This window comes from Spinacia oleracea, chromosome 2 (assembly GCF_020520425.1).
Source record: "Spinacia oleracea cultivar Varoflay chromosome 2, BTI_SOV_V1, whole genome shotgun sequence".
In the NCBI taxonomy this organism is placed as follows: domain Eukaryota; kingdom Viridiplantae; phylum Streptophyta; class Magnoliopsida; order Caryophyllales; family Amaranthaceae; genus Spinacia; species Spinacia oleracea.
The window spans coordinates 87,019,718-87,042,375 of record NC_079488.1 but is presented as its reverse complement, the minus strand read 5'-3'; the positions used below and the strand labels follow the sequence as shown (position 1 = coordinate 87,042,375).

The 22,658-nt window shown below is 36.7% G+C and overlaps 1 protein-coding gene across 3 annotated transcripts; it reads left to right on the top strand.

Annotated features, from left to right (window-relative positions):
• Positions 1–1,616: 1,616 nt before the first annotated feature.
• On the top strand, positions 1,617–16,864 carry LOC110803914 (probable E3 ubiquitin-protein ligase ZFP1). Of its 3 annotated transcripts, XM_056837208.1 has the most exons (7): positions 1,617–1,886; positions 7,996–8,092; positions 11,516–11,673; positions 12,157–13,286; positions 15,652–15,750; positions 15,829–15,966; positions 16,545–16,864. In XM_056837208.1, exons 3-7 carry the CDS (start codon positions 11,571–11,573, stop codon positions 16,692–16,694), a joined length of 1,620 nt encoding a protein of 539 aa, XP_056693186.1. In that variant the 5' UTR covers positions 1,617–1,886; positions 7,996–8,092; positions 11,516–11,570; the 3' UTR covers positions 16,695–16,864. The 3 variants fall into 3 exon arrangements, with proteins under 3 accessions (XP_056693186.1, XP_021865144.1, XP_021865146.1); XM_022009452.2 differs by lacking the exon at positions 7,996–8,092 and having other exon boundaries at positions 1,618–1,886; XM_022009454.2 differs by lacking the exons at positions 1,617–1,886; positions 7,996–8,092 and adding an exon at positions 8,124–9,343.
• The last annotated feature ends 5,794 nt before the right edge of the window (positions 16,865–22,658 follow it).

Sequence of the window (22,658 nt, the reverse complement as noted above, 5' to 3'; positions counted from 1 at the left end):
TTTGACTTGCATTTTTCTAACCAAAAATCTCAGTCAAAGTGGGGGCTTCTGTAGACACCTAATTTGTATCTCCCATAGAGTCCGGTGACGATACCTCCAATAGATTCGGGTGATTAATTTCTAAGTGCAAGCGACCGATTGCAAAGGACATAAAAAAAACCAATTCTGAACTTTCGTTCAAAACTCAAGTACAAATTCCAAAGCAAACACAATTCCAATACAAACACATTCCAACTCCCAAAATCGAACTCCAATTCCTAATTCAAGGTTATACAAATTCAATCCCTAAGTCTGATTTCCATTTCGAACTTCCAATTCAAAGATACAAACCTTGATTCCAGATCATAACCTTAGACTCCAATTCAAGCTCAAACACATTTCTAAAATACAATTTCAAAATCCAAGTATAATCTCTCGAAACGGATGCCACGATCAGACTTTGAGGCACGTTTCCGCTCAAAATCCCATTAAGCACTTCAAAATCACAAAACATATCACCCGGGACCCCGACCCACAAAACTGAGCAAACCCGTATAAATAAACAAACCCGAGAAACTCCTCAAATAAATTTGCTTTCAAAGACGTAAACCCATGCCTTAACCTCCAAGAAAAAAGGACGGAATCGTAAGAGGCATCTTTGCAAAACCGCCAAAGCGTGTAAGAGGACAAACACAACTGTCCTATTGCAAGCAGCATCTGCACCTGGCACAAGATTGGTGCCTGGGGCACCCCCCATTTGGTGCCTGGCGCCAATCAGCCTACCCTAGAATCCTTTCCTAAAAATACCACCATTTTCCACGAAGAAAATGAGGCAGCATCACACAATTTCGGGTAGCGAAGCTCTACCTATTTCAAAACCCTTAAATATTTAATCTTCAAATCTCTTCAAAATAAAATCATACAAACACTTCAAATACAAGTTAAATGTTCTAATGTCCTAAGCAATTTGGGAGTCCAAGCTTGGAAATTAATCAACAACTAAGTCTAGGTAAATTTCCGAGGGCTCTCTCAAATATACTCTTCTACCTTTCTAATTTCAGGTTTACAAATAATCCAATGATGTTTATGTGAGTTTATACTCAAATAAACTAGGAAATGCAATAATGGAGTGATCTTTGAAGGGATTCCACTCTTGAAATTCCCTTCAAATGATCTTCCATACTCCATTTTCAAGTTCAAAGCTTCAGTCTTTACTACTTATTTTCGAAAATAATGATTAGTAAATGAGATTTCACTTTTGAAAATAATCTTTACAACAATCATCATACAATTCTTACAAAAAACCAAACTTTTGCAAATGTTCAAGGATGTTAACCAAAGAGTCATATATGTGACTACGGTCAAGTTAGAAAACAACTTGACATAACTCATTTGTCAACATTGTGGCATTTTACAAGGGTCTATCATTACTTGATAATAGGCACTTGTCAAGGATGCAAATGCTCATAGCCACAACCAAAACGTTAATGTAGAGGTATATAAGTAGAAAATGTAAAGAAAGAGTCAATGGTCTAGTGGAGCATAATCTTTTTGCTTGTGGATGATACATACCTCGATGATAACATAATTACGCACACAAAAATATAGTATTCCTTATTTCCTTTGTCTTCGTAAGCACACAAACTTGTATCGTAAATCAAATCAAAAATCTCTCTTTTTTCCTCCCTTTCGTCTTCTATATTCGTGTGAATCAACCAACCAGCCAACCCCACAACACCACCATCTCTTTTTATTTCTTTCACAACGCCTTTATTTCCATCGCCTCATTCTCTCCCCAACCCCAACCTTACCAAAAACTCCCTCTTTTCTCTCTCCTCTTTCAACCGCATGGTAACCGTCTGATTAAACTCTTCATCCATTTTCGATTTTTCAGCTTCAGAATTAAGGTTTGATTTTTAGTTGCATCTTGATCATCTTCCATTTCTGATTATTCTTATTTTTTTCTATGAATTTATGTTGCCCGATCATTTTTCTTTTTTTTAATGTTGTTTTATCTTAATTTTGTTTGATGATCGTTTTTATTTGACGGTGTAATTTTTTTTATTTGGTTTTATGTTGTGATCGTACCTTATGTTAAATTTTCATTACTTTTGTTGTGTTTTTCTGATGATCGTAGCTTTTAATTTGGTTTTTAGTGAATTATTGAACCCAAGTTATGAAAATTGAAATTCTCCAAGAAAAAGGGGATGATCCTGTATTTCAGGTATTGGTCGGTTATACTGATCGTTATTACTTATTAGTTTGATGAAGTAAATTAGTAATTTGGTGATTGCTTATTCAGGGTTATTATTGTTAGAAGCAGATTCCTTATAGTGTCTTGTTAGTACGCAATTACATGTAAACTCAGCTTTTACTGACTGTGAGTTGGATGGTTGTGTGATTTAACAGAGGTTTTGTAGCTCGCAGTCAGCAAGATTAATAGCAGGATTAGTATTCGGTGGTTGTGCAGTAGTTTTATAGGCTGGAAGGTGCAGTGTAGTGAGTTTCTGTTTGCAGGCGTGTGTATTAGAGAGGGAGAGAGGCGCAGTTTTTTTTATAGGTAGGCTGGAAGGTGCAGTGTAGTGAGTTTCTGTTTGCAGGCGTGTGTATTAGAGAGGGAGAGAGGCGCAGTTTTTTTATAGGTAGGAGAAGACGGGAGATGTAATGCTATTTTCCAAGAACTGATCACTACTGAGTAGCTCAAACCTTTAACTAGTCTAGGCTAATGTTCCTCCTATCGAGGGCTTATATGAAAACAGCTTTTACTTCAATTTGATCCCTCTTGCGGTATTTCCCACTCAACGTGGGAGCTTCCGTTGAGGCAAAGACTAGGAATAAGAAGCTGCAGAAGGTGTTTTGTTGCTATTCCGGGAGCTTTGGCTACTTGTTATTTGTTATGGAGGGGTAGTAGGTTTGCTAATTCCCTTTTTATCAAGGGCTTATATGAAAGTTGCCATTACCTTGAAATTTCCGGCCCTCTTGCTCACCAAAGGTGGGAGCCAACAGAATCAGGAAGTACCACTAGGGTGACTAGCAATAAGTAGCTTCAAAAGGTGTTAGTTGTAAGTTTTTAGTATAGATTGTTTGGGTTGAGGATGTGTCTTTTGATTTCATTATACTGTTATAATTTCTTAGGTATAAGGTTTAGTTATTACTTCCTCTATTTTTTTTCACTTGCACCAACTTCTTTTTATGGAAGTTGCATATTAGATTATTTGTTGCACCATTTCCTTTTATGGTATGTTTTCACATGCTTTTCGGTGTGTTTACACACTAAATACCCACTTTATCCTTACCCACATTTACCATTGTTACGTAACCTTCTCCCTCTCTTTTGTTTTTTTATATATGAGAGATTTTAATATTTACAATTTTTCTTAATCTTTGTGCCTAACAAATGGTGCAAGTAAGAATAAACAGAGGAAGTAGTAGCTTCATACCGTGTATTGCTGGAATGCAATGGTTTATTTTGTAAGTATCTAGAACCTAGCTGTTTCATTGACTTGGAAAGAAGCATTGATGTTTTATATTAATGTCATAATAATTCAGTAGATGCCTCCAAAAACTTTTGTACAAGTAAATAGGAGAATAGACTTGTTATTTTAAAGTCTTTCGTGACTTGTCTTAACTTTCAAGGATAAACCCTTTCTAGTTGATATTAAGAGGGGTAGCAGAAGGTTTTAAAATGTCTACGAAAAGTTTGGATCGCCAAATAGTAAGTCTGACTACTATGTGCTAATTATCTATTATCTTATTGCAGAGAAGCTTTTCCAAATGGACCTTTTACCAATGTTCTAAACATTGGACCTTTATCCCCCAATTCTCATAAGATTCCTGAAATCATCTCCTTCAATTGAGGAATGGGAGATGGTTCAAATTGATGTTGACATTCTTAATGTTGGGGAAAGAGAGGTATTTTCCAAAGAATGGCCTCAGGTAGTTGCCGGACATCTATATTAGGTTTGTGGAGTTAAATCTTTCCTTTTGATTGAATCGGAGAGACTTCATTAGTTTTCAAATGGGAGGTATTTTTCTGACTGTAGCAATTTCGTTACTGCCAGGGCTTTATATGCAATATGCAGATCCTATAGCAAACTATTTTTTTTCCAGTTGTCCTTAGGTTATGGTGGTCTGTGACTCAGAAGAACCTACACTTGAGCCTTGAGTTGGTAGGATTCCATGGGATTCCATATGCAAAGGCCTGTGCACTTAGCAACTAAGATGAGCAATGCGTCATTGTCCTGAGAGAAGGAAAGCCGACAACCAGTGTGGAATAAGCAGGAAATTATTTTAGTTGTGGCTTCCACTTCCCAATATTGTGGTGCCTGATTTCCCAAATGCTATTGTTCTCTGTTAAGATTATTTCTTTTTTAGATATAGGCAATCGCACCTTATGTGTACGGAATTTATACTACCGTTCTCTGTTGCGATTATAGCTTTTATAGATGGATTCATCACACCTTTATCTGTATAGCATAACTACTCAATTCGATGCCAAATTGTTGATTTGAAAATAAATAAATCGAAGTTAATACTTTTCCTGAGATAAATACCCTTCTTTTCCACATATTTTCGTTTTGCACTTCTTCCTAACTTTTTCCTTTTGTTTAATGAAATAATTGGACTCCTCTGAGTATCCTTGTCAGACTTCTGATGTGCTGCAAATAAATGTTATTACAATGGTGCTGTTAGTAATAAAATAGTGCATCCTACCCTTTGTGGTGTTTTGTTAGTTTGGTCTGCTCTGAGGCCATATTGCAAACATTACAGTGTTTATTTTGAGATTTTTCATTAATCTAATGTAGGACATAAGACAGATAGCATTTTTAACGAAAGAGTGGAGTTTTGCTATCTAATAAGAAAAACAAGAGGCTTTTTATTGTGTGTGGGGGTGGGGGTGGGGGTGGGGGGGGGGGGGGGGGGGGGGGGAGGTGTTCAGTCTGTGAATGAGATATACTAAGAATTCGAGAGGCTTCAAACAAGTTGTCATAAGCAACTCATAAAGCCTGTATCTGTCATTAGAGGTTAAGTTATCTGAAACTGACTCAAGTCTGTTGCACCAGAAGGCTAATCCAGTTGTTTATACTTTAAATGCAACTTTCTTGATAATGTAACATTCTTGTAAGTAATATATAGGGAATTACATAGATTCTTTGCATCTTAACACACTAGCACAAAAGATAAATATTGCAGAAGTACCGTGTAGGATTAAGAAAAACGTCATTGATGGTTCTGAAACAAGAATTTTGATTTTATACCATAACTTCTATCTATAGAACAATTGATTGATCATTGATCTACCATCTGTTTGCATGAGAACATATACCAAGCTTGAAGGAGTTTGATTTTAGAGTTTTGTGCATAATGTCTGCAGCATGTAGTTTTGTATAACATCTATAGCTGCTATTTAGACATTCATTTATTCCTTCCCTTGGAAATATTAACTTTCGTTGATGGTGATGATACAACTTTATTAAATGAAAATATATGGCACTTGTGAAGCTGCTAAAATTTTTAAATATTTTCTTTTGATCTTTCATTCATAAGACACGAGAACCCCTTTGAAAGGGCAACCTAATCGTCCTTTAGGATGATGAGGGAAAGGAAAGGATCAATATACGAATACCAAAACGACAAATTAGGACAAGAACTTCAATCGTAATCTTTTTGTTGGCAGTTATTAACTTAGCTTTTGTAATTAACGTTGAATTGATGTGTGAGCATTCTTTTAGAATTTCTTAATTCACACGTTATGTTGGTAACTTTGGCAAAGTTTTCTTTTAACTAATATATATAAAAAAATTAGTGTAAAGGGTTGTTGGGTTTATATTAAATGTATATTTTCAGAATAACAAATTTTCATCATCTTTACTACTCCCTCCGTCCCAAAATTATAGTCCTGGTTGACTAAAAACACGGATTTTAAGAAAAGTAGAATTAAGTTTGTGGGAAATAGAAATATAGTACATTGATGATGAAAAAGTAGAATATAGTACATGTAAAAAGAATAAAGTACATGGGAAAGAGAAAATAGTACATGTTAAAAGGAATAAAGTACATTTTCTTTTTGTTTTGTGGTCCCAAATGAGGGTAACATGGGAAATTTTTTGTGTTCAAATAAGGAAATAGGACTATAATTATGGGACGCCCGATTTAGAAAACAGGACTATAATTTTGGAACGGAGGGAGTACTATATAACTTTAGATATCGAGTGTCAAAGTTGGGCATTGGCAAGTGTGAGAGTGAAAAAATCTATCTATTGTATTATACTAAAACAGACACCAGGATTAACACATGTCACTTATGGTGCAAAATTTTCCCGCCAAAACCATTTTTCCTAGAAACACCTCTACTTTTTTTTATTATTATTATTTTTATTTTCTCTTCTTTTTTTAATTAACTGTTTATGTATGGAGCAAAAACATTTGTTTATTATAGAAATGATATGTCCCACATAATAATAATTTTCTAAAAATGATTTTTGGCAATATTTTAGTCGAATCGTTATATTGATAATGGAAAATGTATTTACTCAATATTTTGGTCGAATCAACATATTAGTATATCAAATATTTTGGTCAAGTTAGCGTATCAAGCATATAAAATATGTAGTAGCAGGATGGAAATTGCATACTACGTATGATGATTAAATGAGTATGTTCAAGATTTATTAATTAGGAAAATTTGGTAATATTAATCCAACCTTTGGCCGGTTTTCTTTTATCAATCCCACCTACGACATATTTTTTAATAATCCCACCTTTACTACCCAACGACTTTTATTAGGCTTAAGTGACCGGTAATCGGTAAAAAAGTCATCGAGATGGTGATGAATTGATGATGATGACTGAATATATCGAGATAGAGTACTGCCACGTAGGGACATATTACCGCCTACAATAGGTTTATGACGTGTTGGGCCTAATAAAAGTCGATGGGTAGTAAAGATGGGATTATTAAAAAATATGTCGTAGGTGGGCTTAATAAAAGAAAATCGGCCAAAGGTTGGATTAATATTACCAAATTTTCCTATTAATTATTCATTAAGTTTAGGGAGAGATATATTTCAGTCAAATGTATTGCAGAGTATTAAAAAAAACAGTCAAATAATTTTAGAATATGAATATCCTTTGCATGAACTGATCTAATCTAGTTTGCTATTAAAAGAGAACAAAGGAAGTATAGAGTAAGGGACTGTCTTTTAAAGGTTCAATATAGCTTAACTAGTGCAAATAACAATGATAACATGTGAACACATCATAGATATGTTTTCTGCAGCTAGTTTGGATTTGGAGGAACTTGAGGAATTGCATAACAGGTGAGTTCTTTCGTCTTTGTTGTGCCCATCTTTTTTTTGCAGATGATAAGCCATATAACTCTTCTTAGAGCCAGGTGTGATATTACGTACGTGTAGACCATCTTTGGATCTTTATTTATTTATTTTGCCAATCTTGGGGTTCTCTGCTTTGTCTCTTAGATAGGATTTATTCTGGTGATTCAGTGGGTGGGGGGTGGGAGGTGGGGAAAGCAACTTTCTGTGAGTGTATTCATTTGAGTATTTTGTCTTCCATTGGTGAACCTTACAATGGTTATGATTTTTTCTTGTCCATGAAATTTTTCATTGAAAGTGCAGCACCATGCTGGGTAACAATTTGTTCAGGTGAGCTTCAACTGAGTTTTTGTATGTTCTAGTTCTAGTTCTAGTTCAAGTTTAAAATATATCTTTTGTGGTTTTTCAATCACTTTTTTTCTGGAATTTGTATGATAAGTGAAGCTTTTATAATTAAAGTTTTAGTTGCTTCAGTTTGTTGGAGATTTTTGGAAATTATATCACTATCAATCCAAAGAGAGGCCAAAATTAGATTTTTGGAAATTATACTATAACTGGCCTGCCGAATGTGCTGTGCCAAAATTCTCAAATTCAAAGTAGAATACCACATTTTCCCATTTTTATCATCCTAATAATGTGATTTGTATCCACCTTAATACCCTTTTGGAAAATTTCTGTTGATCAGGAAATTTTGTGGGAGAGAGGGGGGAAGGGGGCTTATAACTTTCCAGGGTACGCTACTTTCAATTGACATTGAATTCGACGTGAACGGAAGACGAACTGTAAGTCAATAAATTAAAGTTAGCATGAGTTGTAATTGTGTCATATGGTGCTGGCACCTACATATTCAAAGTAAGAGACGGGGGAAAGTGATTTGAGCGACATATTTATTTAATTTAATTTTGTGATAAAAGACGTCTGAGCACTAACTTCAGGGTTTTATGAGTAATTCCTACCAATAAATTGTCACCGCTCCTATTTGTGTTCGGAATATAAAACTCTTACTTAGACTTCTTCCTTATTTTAGTATGGGTTGTTGTCATTAAATGTAACATTGGATTAGCGGTTAAATTTCCAGTCTCTTAAGCATGTGATCATGGATTCAAGCATTGGTGGCTGTAGTTTTTTTCTGTTTGAAGTGGACAATGCCAAATTGTCATGTGTGTATGATGTGTTGCCAAGTCATTCGCAGAGTAGGGGTTCTATGTTGCAAATTTTGTAAAGGATGGCATCTTTTAATGTAATGTTCTGTGTGTGTCTTTAAATTATCGAAGTTTCTTTTTTAAGTTATCCTAAAAAATTTAAACCCTCCCATTTCAAGAAACACTCTATCAGAACACTTTCTCTTACTTTCTTCTCTCTCTATCCACCACCAAATTTAGTTATTGATTTTTTATATCTATCCTTGATATTTGTCCAACGCCTAAATTTTATAAGTTTTTGGCAGAGAGAGCAGTATAGATTTCCCAAATTTCAGATTAGTAGATCCATTTTTCAAATCATTATTGCATTGTCTTTGAATATTTTACTTATACCCCCTTCTAAGTTTCTCTTCTTTGACTTTGCTCGTCATTATGCCTGGTGAATAAAGTCAATTATTACAAGATACTCTCATCCTTTTCATGCTGTCTGTCTTCTCTGGTCATTCAAACAATTTATCTAGCATCAGCGCCATAATCTAATTTCGCTCAGTTCTGAATTCCTACATAATGCCTAAAACGTATTATTGGTGATGTTGAGGACTAACTAGAAATTGGTCCTCATTCATCAAGGTTTATCATGGCAGACATTGTGGTGCTTGTTGAGTGGTGAAACGCACTATACAGCTTGTTACCACAGTACGCATCTACTTTTCCACGATTAGATCTTTAATGTGGACAGTTACGAACTCCATAGGAAGACAAAGGAGAGAGAGGAAGAGGAGAAAGAAGGATAGAGAGGTAGAGGAAAAGGAGGGATGGAATGATAGAGTAGCCCAAGGGAGGAGGGAGTTACTGGGAGGGAAGACGAGAGTTCCTGTTTCCGAATTTAGGGTAAGTTTGGTTTTACTTGTTTTAACTTGAGTTCATATAAATTAGATAATTTCAGACAAGTTAAAAAAAATACAAAATTAAGTTTAGCAAACATGGTTTATTTTGTGACAAAGTTCGGAAAGAATAAGTCCAAATAATATAATTTCAGATGAGTTCAAACAGAGCCTTAATGGTGCATTGTCATTGCTTCTTTTTTCCAAAATTATTTTAATGGTAATGTAATGATGCTTCATAGTTTTGACATTGTTGCCTTTTCTTCTTTCATATCAATTTGTTAGTCTTGTGCTACATGTAAAACTACTCAGACTGTTCATTATTCTACTTGCATATTTTTTATATTTGCTGACATTCTATTAGTAAGCAAAGAGATTGTCCCTTTTCTTTAGGTAAAAAGCATTGTTTTGACGGAAGTGATAAATTCTCTGAACCATAGGATAAACCATGTGTCTTACAGACTTACAGCTGTGGACTATATTATGCGTCTTTTACATTTCCTCAATTTTTTTCATTTGTTTATTAATATTAATTTTTTTGTGTGGATGTGGCCTTCATTCTTCTGTATGGTTTATTTCTTTCTTATACATATATGAATATATTGTTCTTACTTCTTACTCAAAGTAGGGATGACCTCTTTTTGGCTACATTGAAATTGTGTCCAAGTAATTTTGTCAATTAATAGAATACATTTGTCCCTGAGCTCTTCACTAGATGTTATAGTTAGCATTCCTTTAATTTTGATATCATGAAAGGGTATGCCGAGTGCTGGTCATTGTCAATACCAACAAGTAATTGCTTAGTGAAACATAAATGACTGCCGGTGATAAATGGCATCTAATTCTCTGCCATGCTACCGTTTTGAGCTTGTAGCCTTGTATTGTTCCTCGCAGGCTTGTTGGCTTCTTTTTTTCTCTTCTTTGTCTGAATGATTTCTGATAAATGTTTGCTTACCCTAATGCATTACTAACTCTAATAACACGTATCCTCATTTGAAGTGCAAATGTGGGGTTGGCTGAGATCAGCATACACTTTTCACTTTTTCAGTTACATATTTTAGTATCCACTACTCTGCCATTTCTTACAGTTCTCAAGGTACCTTGTAGTTTTTGACTTGATATAAATCTTTTATGCTAATTGTAATTGTTCTAGCTGATTACATGTGAACTGTAAAAGTAGTTCTAACTGTAATAATATCCGAAGCAAGGAAGTCATATAATGTAATAAAAGTTTAAACCAAAGTAGAAACAAAAACCTAATTTGCTGTTAATAGTTATTCTTACTGTTATGAACTATACTAATACCTGTTTCATTTTCTACTAGTAAATGTTTGTAGTATAGCTTGTTGAATATTTGTTGCTTCCCTCATCAGCTCACTAGCTTGATTTGCTTCAACTGGGAACAAAATCTTCTTACCTTATTTGCCTAAATGTCCTCTATTCAATGGAACATAAATACTAGCATGATAGGGAAGGTTTATTTGCCAAATACTACCATAAAGGCTATCTAAGCGAGGATATATCTTCCTTCAAGAAAATATTAAGACTCCTTTTTGTATTTGTTGATGAAGACTGAACGCGGAGTTGAATAGTGTTTCATTTATATTTTAGTATGTACAGTTAGTAGTGATTGCTAAATTGACGTCCCTATGATATCATTTGCTTAAATAGTTTCTTCAGACACTAGTTCCTAAAATCCACAGACCTTTTAAGATTAATATCAAAAAATTTAAATAATTTTTTCAGACACTAGTTCCTAAAATGTCTCTGTTTTTTCTCTTTATACACAATATGGTCATGGATATCTTAGTTGATCAAGGTTTATGGAGTCAATGAAATTATCCCTATTCAATTCCTTGCCTGAGGCTGAAGTTGTGCAACTTCTCTGGGTTACTTATTGGCTGTTATGGGTGGTTCATTAGTTAGTTAGTTATTCAACTATTGAGATTTGAGATTCATAAAGGATTCATTTTTTTGTGTCATTCAGTTCAATTCAGTTTTGTATTTTCCTTTTTGTTTCTTTTTCCTGATGTTAACCTTTTAGTAAAAGTGAAAAAAACAATGTTTGTCCCACATTTACATAGGTTGGTATGGGTTGTTCTCAATATGTAAACTTTATATTATCTAGCTTGATTTACATCTGATTATCCTAATTTTCGTGTTCTTCCTTCATGTGCAGGCTTTAGCTTTCTGATTTGTTATTTGGCTAAGGCGGTGGTGTAACGGATGTGATTATGGCACACCGACACATATACAATACATCGTCGCAGATATTTGAGGCTGAGGCCGACCAACACTGGAATCTTGTGCATAGCGAAGATCCTTACATGCACTTTGGTATTAATTTTTGTATATATATATGCAAATTATATTTGTAACAGTAATGTGATACGAAATTAAGAGTCTTATTTGCATTTTGTTTTGTTGGTTTGTAATTTACCAGTTAGAAATTTAGGATCGCTATTGTTGAGAATTTCTGGCTTGGTAATAGATCTCCTGTCTGTGCAACTTACATAGGCCTAAAGGCAAGTTGTTCCATTACTTGTCTAATGCATTTATTATGTTCACTGCCCATAGTTTGGAGATTGTTCTTACCTTTTGGTCTTACTTCAGAGTGATGATTGTGTCTTTGGATTCTTAATTATTATACACACTTATGCTGGGGTTAGTATGCTAATTACTTCACGATAAATGAAATTGGGGTGGCTGTAGGTGTCGTATGTTATTTGTGTCTGTTCATGTTTTCTGCCTTGTTCTCACCATGTGCAGAATTGCATGATTTATTGTACATCAACTAATAACAATCACATTGAATTGCAGCAAGAACTAGTTCTGCAGAAAATGCCCCAAATTTTCATCCTGTGGAGAACGGACCAGTAGATCGAGTTCATTATGGTTCTCCATGGAATGCTGCTACAAGATTAGGTGGATACTCTTCGTCAAGCCAGATGGTGAATGCACCCCATTATCAACCTGATTCTTCTGATCCTTCTCGTGATTCTATGCATCCATCTGCTGCTGGAAATGTTTTTATGGCCCCAGACAATCATGTTCACCATGCATCTTCCTCGAATTACGCAGTTGAAAACAACTTTTTTGATCTTTCAATGGGCAATGGAAGGGGTCCATACAAAAGGAAAAGCCCTGGGATCCCTGCTATTTCTGAAAGGGGCAGCACAAGTAGGTACTATTGTGCTGGAAGTTCATCAGATGTATCTTCGTCATCAGAATTGCGACAGGAAAAATCAACTGTGGATGCTCAACATAATCATTGGGAATCACTGTCTGTTCCTTCTAGTTACAGAACCAATCAACTTTCAATTGGAGGTGAAACTTCTTTGAGGAACGTGAGAAGCCGATCCACATTAGAACTGGAGTCAGATGTTTTTAGGACCCATCTCCCAGCTAATTATCCTCACCATCCTAGTTCGAGTAGGTTTCCAATTGATCATCCTGGTACAGTTGATCCTAGTCAAAACCCAAGTGTTCCTTTGCCGGAATGGACTCCTATTCATGTATCTGGTGCTCCTCATGGAAGGACTATAGTCTCAAGTAACTTGGGTCATGAGAGTAATCACTTCTTTGCTGGAAGCAGCATTGCGAATACTTCTGGGGAAATGGCTGGCTATCATCATGAGCACATTGCCAGCAGAAATTCTCTTTCCCAAAGTTTGCATCCTACTCCATCTCATACAAGGGGAGTTCGTAGTTATTCTCACAGATCCACTCCTAATAGGACTGTTTCAATGGGCAATATACGTATGAGCCATGTGGCTCCTTCTGATGAAAGTCTTCAGTTGCTGGGAGAGACTCATTCGACAAGACATCCAAGATCGTTTGGCCCTGTAGGATGGCGCAATGGGGACAGGAATGGTAGATCTAGGTTGTCTTCTGAGAGATACCGTTTGCTTTCTGAGGATGCTGGCATCCACGATCACCTTACACCTGAGGTAGATAAACTTTTGAGCTGTACTTCTGGTTTTACAAGTTGCCATTTCACCTTGCATTGTTATAAAAATAAGGGTGATTTTACTGGTGTATGGATGGGCGTGGGGTAATCTGATAGAGGTATTGTATTTATCGTGTACGTTTTAAGATTTATGTTATGTTCTATTCAACTTATTGTGACTTATTTTAAAGAAAATAAGTTCAGATAAACATTTTCACACACATTTAAGTTTATTTCAGATAAAATAAGATAAGTTAAGATAAGATCAGATAATGTAAGTCCAGACAAAATAAGTCGAATAGAACGACCCTTAGATGATGACCTTTAAGGTAGGAAAGTATATAGGATTTCTTTGAATTTATTGGCTTCGGATTAGTGTAGGAGATGGCATATTTCTTATTTGTGACCTAGATCTTGTTGGTCTATGTCTGGGATGAAATATTGCCATCTTTAGGGGCCGTTTGGTTCAAACACTCAAGGTAAGCTTAGAAAAGAAGACATTTTCACACACAATTAAGTTTATTTTAGACAACATAAGCTTTTCTCGGATAACACAAGATAAGTTCAAATATGAATAAGTCGAATAGAACGGAGCCTTAGATGATGACCTTTAAGGTAGGAAAGTAAATAGGATTTCATTGTATTTATTGGCTTCGGATTAGTGTAGGAGATAGCATTTTTCTTATTTGTGACCTAGACCTTTGTTGGTCTATGTCTGGGATGAAATATTGCCGTCTTTAGGGCCGTTTAGTTCAAGCACTTAAGGTAAGCTCAAAAAAGAACACATTTTCACACACAGTTAAGTTTATTTCAAACAAAATAAGTTTTCTCGGATAAAATAAGATAAGATCAGATAATATAAGTCCAATAAGTCAGCATTTTTTGTAAACCAAGCCTTCCTGAAAAGGATGAAGATATGTCTGAAATTAAATCTGATGTCAGTGGAATTTAGATTGATGTCGTTGCACTATTTGAGACGCGGTTTTTTGTTCTTAGCATTTTTTTTGTTGGTTATAATTTTTGGTCGTTCCTTAGGCCAGTTGAGATCATAACCTACTAATCCCATACCAAAATCCCAGTAGGATCAAGTGCCTCACATTAGCCAGCCTAAACTCAAGCCCAAACCTGTTGTACACCCCCTTACTTTATTGGCTAGCTGCTAGAAAGTGCCTCTGGGTCTCTTTTATGAACATTGTGCTTAACGTGTCACTTGATTTTGTATTTTGATGGTAGTTATTATAACGTATAAGGGGAAGCCAACTGCTGCTGCTCAGTTAAAGCATTATGTGCCTGGTTTTTAAACCTTCCTATATTTCTGAAGTAAATCTTTGACCATTCCTTAAGAACAAATCAAGTTGTAAAAAATGACCACAGCCTTTCCCCCCTTCCCCATCAGTGGTCAAGCAACGGTGCAACCTGCTTACAGCAACTGTCTCCGCAAAGAAGTGTCTGCTGAAGTTACCCATGACCTCTGCCAATGATTCCCCTAGGGTCCTTGGAGCATATTTCTTGGCCATTTTGTGCATGTCTGGATGAATTTGCTGTGCACCCTGTGTCTTATTCATCTTTTCCTGGTGTTCCCTTCTCCTTGATATTAGTAGAACATGCTCAATTTAGCATCCTCTTGAGGTGGTTCACTATGCTGAAAATTTAAGAGTGTCTCTACTGGGTGTGGGTGTGCAACCAAAATGATAGGCCATGATGTGAGAAATTAAAGGTAGGCCCACGAGTGTGATGAAGTTGGCAGGGGGGAAATGGGGAGTAGAATTTCAGTATGATGTACAGTTATTTGCTTAGGAATTAATCTTAGGAGATAGAGAAAACTCAATTGAATTTTGTTAGGCGGTTAGGCCTGTGAGACAATCATTTGCTCTATGGTATGGCAGGTAGTTAAGACTTCCAGTAGGCTGATAACTGTTGGAGTTGGCAAGGTGGTTCACTATGCTGAAAATTCAAGGGTGTCTTTACTGTTGAGCATCCTCTTGAGGTGGTTCACAGACTTTGTATGGAAAAATGCCCTGATTATCAAGCTATTTTATAAGAAACAGACTTGAGGTGCGACCATAATTTGTGTGCTCTGCGGGGAGGGGGGCTGAAGTGAAAATATTCGTTGTTGATTTATTGTGAATAAGCTGTGCGTGGGATATAGAGAACTTCTATCATGTAAACCAAGCGTTTAATTTCTCTGCACTCTGGAGCCTTTTTTTTTTCTTTCGGAGGGCGTGAGGGATTGAAAGAGGGGGTTGGGGTTTCCAAAGTCTGTGATTCTGTATCATAAGGTTATAGTAATGTTTTGAAGTGAATTTTTGTGTGTGCCTTAAGTTTCTTACTTACCCTGCTCTTTTGGATTTGATTTTTACTTGCAGGGTCTGATGGTTGTTGACCGTTCTTCCCTGTATGGTTCAAGAAATTTTATGGATCAACATCGTGACATGAGACTAGACGTAGACAGCATGAGCTATGAGGTTAGTGTATCTGAGTTTGACGTATGTATATCGCTGTGCTTTCAGATAATGTTTGAATCTAACTTTTTGCATGAGCAGGAATTACTTGCTCTTGGAGAGAGGATTGGAAGTGTCAACACTGGGTTGCGTGATGATCAATTGCACAAGTGTTTGACAGAGACCGTGTACTGTTCATCAGATCAGGTGCAGGAAGAAGGAAGATGTGTAATATGCCTGGTACTGTTCTATTCCACAAACCCTTAGCTTGTTGTAGAATTTTGACATTTTCCCATTGAGTACTATTACTGGGGGATGCAATGATAGTGATCACTAGACTGAAAAAATGATGTTTTTGTTCAGTTAAGCTAGATATAGATGGATGATTATTGCTTATAATCTAATGTTCTAATCTCGGTTCTTTCTTGTTCACTGTATTTACGCATCATGTACAGACCTTAGTCATTCACTGTCACAGTTTAGTGTGTGGGAACTTTTTGGTATGCTAGGTCGTTGGAAATTATTTTTTTTAAGGGAAACAAAAATATCCTGAAAGTGAACTTTTGTAAACTACCTATATGGCTATTTGAAAAACAGTTAGAAAGGTTGATGATCAGGCTTAACCACTTATCCCCGTAAGAAAATACTAGGGAACACGTTCTGTTGCTCTTTAGGAGAGAGATAGCAAAAGCAAACATGAGTAGATGCTTAGATATCAAAGTTTGGAGATATGAAACAAAGTTACAGATGGATTCATATTAGTTGTTATTGTTCAAACTGTTGGTTTTGTTACTGAAGCGGTTAACTTGTTTTGGCAGGAGGAGTACAAGCACATGGACGATGTTGGAAACCTTAAATCTTGCGGCCATGATTATCATGTCAGTTGTATCAAGAAATGGCTATCTATGAAGAACGCATGTCCGATCTGCAAGGGCCCAGCTTTACCTGAAAATACAAAGGATAAATAAGTTGCATGGATGCGTTTGGCGTTACTCCATTCTTTGTAAATATGTTACACATGTAACAGTGGTAACTTTCCTCAAATGAAGGAATTTCATGTAGGAGTTATTAAGCTTTATGCTTAGTGGATTGATCAAGGACAGCAGAAAGTTGGTTTATTCAAGTGTTTTTGTGTTCATCATTTATGTTGGGAATAATAATAGTCATTCTGTTCAAATCAGTGATAGCATTCTCGGGCTGCTTTTCCATTTTCCCTCCGCCATGCATATAATGAGAGGAATCGCTTTGGAGAAAGTATGTCCGATTTAAATTAAAGTCAGCTAGAAACCTGCCAGAATAATTTAGGACGTTGGTGGTGCTTTGGGTTCAAGATGGTATCTGCTTTGACGATGTTTAATACAAAATACCTTAATGGCCTGTTAGGATTGGAATTGGTCTAAATACCTTGTTTGGTAATTAAAAGGAATTTGGATTTGGCGCAAATTTAACCCTAGAAAAATTAAGTCCAATCTATGAAATTTGAAATCACCTCTCAAACGCGTCAATCTTGATTTGCTCCTTCCTCTAATACTCTATCAATCCTCTTTCCTCTTGATTGTCTACTCAACTACCCCTTTCCCTCGCAACTTCTTTGCCGCCTCACAGCTTCTTTATCACCATCGTTGCCATTGACTGTTCAAAGACATTCGGCTCCACATTTCTATCCAACTCAAGACGATTCACAGGCACCTTGATGAGATGATAATGAACACAATGAGATTCAAAGATTTAGGGTTTGATTTACCCCAAATTTCAATGTTGTTAACATGATGATTTTTATTTTATATAGTGTTTGTTGATTAATAAAATGATTCATGAATTAGCCTATTTTGTTTTTGGTTAATGAGCACATTTTTTCGATTTTAATTCAAGCCATTGAATTAGCTCTTTTTTACTGATTGAATTATCGTGTTTATTTGCTCTTTTTTCTTTCAAAAAACCATTAACACATTTTTTTTTCAATTTTAATTCGTACAAGTGCACTGATTACTCAATGATTAGAGTGATTAAATTGTTGAAAGTGAAAAAAAAAACAAAAATTAGCTGACATATTTTGCTTTGATTCAGAACTAAGGGCTTGTTCGGTACCGATCTCATTTTTTTTTTTGCTTTTCTAAAAACTAAAAACTGATTTTGAGATTTGTTTTTTTATTTTATCAAAACCATTAAAAACCACAACATTGAAGAAGTATCAACCAAACCACGTTGCATATTATGTATCTCAAAACCACCATTCGTCAGTTCATGGTCCATTGTTTTTGACAAGTGTGAAAAGAGATTAATCCATCAGCTTTCTTAAGCTTACTCTATCATCCTTTTCTTCCGAATAAGGTAGGTGAGAACAATGCTAGAGACACAATGGTTGCCCTGTATAGAGCAAAAAGGCCACTCACCGAAATCCTACAACCTGTATTTGGCTTGCAATCCTTACAGATTATCGTTCTCGGCGGAGATATCTATGTGTCTCCATCTCCTCTCTTTGAGAGCTTCAAGACATATATCCATGGCTTCCAAGGTCGGGTGCATCCTACTGGTACTACAAATTTTGTTTCCTCCCTTTGCAATTATTGCGCAATTGTCTTGAGCTTTCCAGGCTATACCACCGTATGAAATCTTTATCCCGAATTTCGACAGTCTTGAATTTGAAGATCCTAATTATTGTATATTTTTTGTTATCCCCAGTAGAGGTGATTTTATCCCCCTTCCCCCTTTTAAAAAAGGCCGATAAAGATCGATGCGAGAAATTGTAGGCCTTTGGGTTTCCGTTTCGGATGCGATAGTTCGCCGGAGATTTCTCGGGATTCATATTTTCCGAACACAAAAGGTGCAGGATTAATTGTAGGTTGTCTATATGTGGTATTTCATGAGGTTGAAGAATGGGATAAAAAATGGAGAAAGGATTTAATTTTCTAATCTTGTTATAAGGAGAAAAACGAAAAAGGAAAAACCACAAAAAGTGGTTTGGACTTTTTCAGTTTTGTTTTCGAGAAAATAGAGTAAAGTTAAAAGTAAACTTAAGTTTCTTGTTGCGAGGGTTCGAAGAGGAAACCTCTCTTTCCTCCTCCATCGCCATGGCGAACACGCGTAAGCAAGCAAAGAAGAACAACAATGGTGGAAATAAGACAAAGACTAAGACACCACAAGCGGCCTCGAAAGCGGCACCGAAAGTGCGAACTGATCTTAGGCACGATGCAGGTCTAGCAATGGAGGATTGCGACGATGTTTCTGAACATTCAACAAACCCAGAAAATCAATTGGATGATTTGAACCAGATTTTGACACCGAAAAAAATGGAAAAAAAGTAAAAAAAAACGGCCGCTGCTGCCCGTATATAAAAAATGCACACGCTGGAAAATTCAAATGCAACGAATGCACGGGCTAGAAAATTCTGGCGCGTAATTATTCTCATTCAGAAAACTGTCGGGCCACCTCACCCTTCGTATAATGCAAATAACCGCCAGCTTTAGTCTATTTTCCTCCCACAGAAAGAGTAACAGTTTTTTAAATTATTATTTCCTATAATAATGAGTTATTCCGTTGGCCCACCGACAGGCACGACACATCGGAAAATAGTTGTGACCCATTTTAGGTAATAGTTTTCTAAAACATACTCCTCATTTTCAAGTTCAAGTTAGAAGTCGTGATATTCTCCAAAAATTAAAGGTCCTGATCCTCAGAAATTAAAGGTCCCGATCCTCATAAATTAAAGGACCCGATCCTCAGAAATTAGAAATCCAGATTTTCTCCTCACTTAAGGATGACCAGAAGTCCCAGACCGAGGTACTAGACGCCTCATTTTCACTTAAGGGTGACCAGAAGTCCCAGACCGAGATACTAGACGCCTCATTTTCACTTAAGGACGACCAGAAGTTCCAGACTGAGGTACTAGACGCCTCATTTTCATTTAAGGATGACCAGAAGTCCCAGATCAAGGTTGCCAGACGCCTCACTTAAGGATGACCAGAAGTCCCAGACGCCTCATTTTCACTTAAGGATGACCAGAAGTCCCAGATCGAGGTTACCAAACCCCTCATTTTCACTTAAGGATGACCAGAAGTTCTAGACCGAGGTTACCAGACGCCTCATTTTCATTTAAGGATAACTAGAGTCCCAGTTAGAGGTCACCAGATTCCTCATTTCCAGTTTAAAAAGTTTACCCGTTACCCGTCTTCATTTCTGATCTTTTACTTTATATCCCGTCATCCCAAGTCAAAGTTAAGAATCTGTTTTCGAAAAGCTCCAATTACCAGTTAAACGTCTTCGATGACTCTGTGAGAAGTCGGATCAAGTCAGTAGATTCTCAATGATTCGTGAGGGAGCTATTGACATTCCCAGTGATGACCCTTCAGTCAAATGTTATTACTCGGGGGATCGCGAGACCCTCGTTCGGACATGGTTTTAACCAAGCTAGGTCCCAGACGCACTCCGTTTACCAATACTTTGATTGTCGTCTTGCTCAGACTCAATCAAAGTGGGGGCTAACTATAGACGCCTGCATTTGTCCCTAGGCCCGGCACGGTGTGTTCGATGATGAAACCAAACACCGCTTGACTAAGCTTTCCTAAATATGCTGCGAACGATCCATGACTGACTGATATCCCGTAAACCATATTTCCAATTTAGAAACTACTATTTATAGTAACTTCTATCCCTGAACGCTGTCCAGAGTAACAACCATATAAGATAAAATATCTAAGTGTTTATATCACATTACGATTTATCGTTGGATAAGGGCTAAGAGTTGCATCCCAACTCATATTCCTAAGGATAAACAACATGAGTAAGGTTCGGTAAAGAACCGATAAGACTGGAAAAGTGAACTAAAACACCAGCGCTAGAAAATTCTAGCGATGGCATTCTAAGCGTTATTATTTTCCAGTGCACAAATCCTAAGCGCTGTTATATTCCAGCGTTGCAGTTTGTTCCTTACACAAATCACGCAAAGATAGAATTGATCCAGCTGTCACCAGAATAATCCTGGCGCACAAATTTTAAGCGCTAGGAATAACCAGCGCTCTTGATCCAAGCGTTGGAATTTTCTAGCGCTGCACATATCTTAGTTGAAAAATTCTCATTTCAAAGATTTATCTTATTCTGGCCTATTTTATTATAAAAAAGGCCTCTGAAAATCGGAAAATAACACATTCCTAACCCTAAACCTTTAAGCTTGAGTATTGACCGAAGCTTTTCTATGTCCTGTATTCGTGTGTCTGCCGCATTTAACACATTGATAAGCAGACCCTGCCCGCACGACCGCCTGATAGCCTGAATACCGTCGAAGTGCTGCTGAAACCTAAACACAATCCCTAAGCCTAAAATACTCAAAACTCTGGAAGAATCTCGTCCCATAGTTAGTCAGTCATCGGAAAGTTATAAAGCCAAACGGAAAGCTAGCAAAGTCAAGTGGTAGGTGTTTCTGAGAACCGCAGTAAAGCCTACGCTTTGCTGTAACTTGAATCTATATTTATATTGCTTTCCATACCATATAAATCTGATATATTGCTCTCGCCTAAATCAGATAATACTTGGACAAACCAGTTTATTGTTAAGCACCTTAAATCAATCTAAATCAGCTTTTGACATCTGTTTAGTAATATATGTGCATTAAAATAAATCAAGAGTAGTAATGTAGCATAACGCATGTCCCATCATCGTCACAATTGAACTAGTAAGGACCGCGCCGCGTGGGCTAATGTTGGGCACTCCCTGTATTAGTTAACGTCCCCCGAACTCTCAATCTCTACTCCGCTGGATGTACGTTGAGCGATCTCCACATCAGGGATCACAAGGGGACCTATGGCCGTTGTGAGTTAAATATGTTTTCACTCCAGGCATATCACGATAACCGGGTTTTGTCAATTTTCTTAAACTGAATGGCGACTCCTATAGGCTAGTAAAAAGAGGCTAACGCCCACAGTTAGTTCCTATTTACTTAATATTCTTGCCACATCCAGAGGGGAAAAGTCGTGCGGGCCGTATACTCTTTTAGAGGCGCCCCGTCGTATTTTTCGATCCCCTCACAACACCGCAATCTCTTGGGAAAATAGACTCTAACATCCACCTCATCAAATCAAGCTGAACTAATTGCACCGTACGAAGTTGGAAGAGAATGTATATGGTTGAGATCATTATTGATCCATCATGTAATCAAGGAAAGTGGTATGAAATCAACCGAAGAAGACCCAACAGTTCATATATGAAGATAAAACTGCTTGTATTGCACAGATCGAAGAAGGCAATTCAAAGGTGATAGGACGAAACACACTGATCCTAAATTCTTCTCCACTCGTGACTTAGAGAAAGAAGGAAAGATCGATGTCAAACAAGTCCAGTCATGCGACAACCTAGCTGACCTATTCACGAAGGCTCTACCGCCCAAGAAATTTCAAGAGCTTGTGCGCATGACTGGCATGCGTCGTCTTCGATACATACACTAAATTGAGGGGGAGCCTTATTTCTTTGTACTCGTTTTCCTTCCTCTATGTTTTTTTTTATCCCAATGGGTTTTTCTTGGCAAGGTTTTAACGAGGCAGAAACATCAGGACAATAAACAAAATTGTACTTTTTCTTTTATGTTTGTAGTCCCTCATATTAAAATCCGTTCAAAGGGGAGTGTCGTAATACGCTTCACAAAGTGTAATGAACGGATTAAATACGCTAAAGTAAATTAATTAGGAGACACAACCGCCCAAACCCATTTGCTCGATTGGACATCACCCTGAACCACTGAATTACCCTCCTGGATTTGATAATAATTCACCCGGTATTATAAATTCATGTTTCCGGTGAAATGAAAATGCGCAACTGAGCTCCACTTGACGGTAAAATGCTCTAATATCTTCCTTAAATAATTATATACTCCGTACTCCGTAGTAGTGTAGTACAAGTGTACAACAACTCAACAACAATTAGCTAGAAATTCTCAAATTCCT

Bases quoted from the DNA above. Each gene is read 5' to 3' on its own strand.
- LOC110803914 (XM_056837208.1), top strand. From the start codon at position 11,571: ATGGCACACCGACACATATACAATACATCGTCGCAGATATTTGAGGCT. The intron at 11,674-12,156 runs GTATTAATTTTT...ATTGAATTGCAG, and splicing joins AGATCCTTACATGCACTTTG to CAAGAACTAGTTCTGCAGAA. The intron at 15,967-16,544 runs GTACTGTTCTAT...TTGTTTTGGCAG, and splicing joins GAAGATGTGTAATATGCCTG to GAGGAGTACAAGCACATGGA.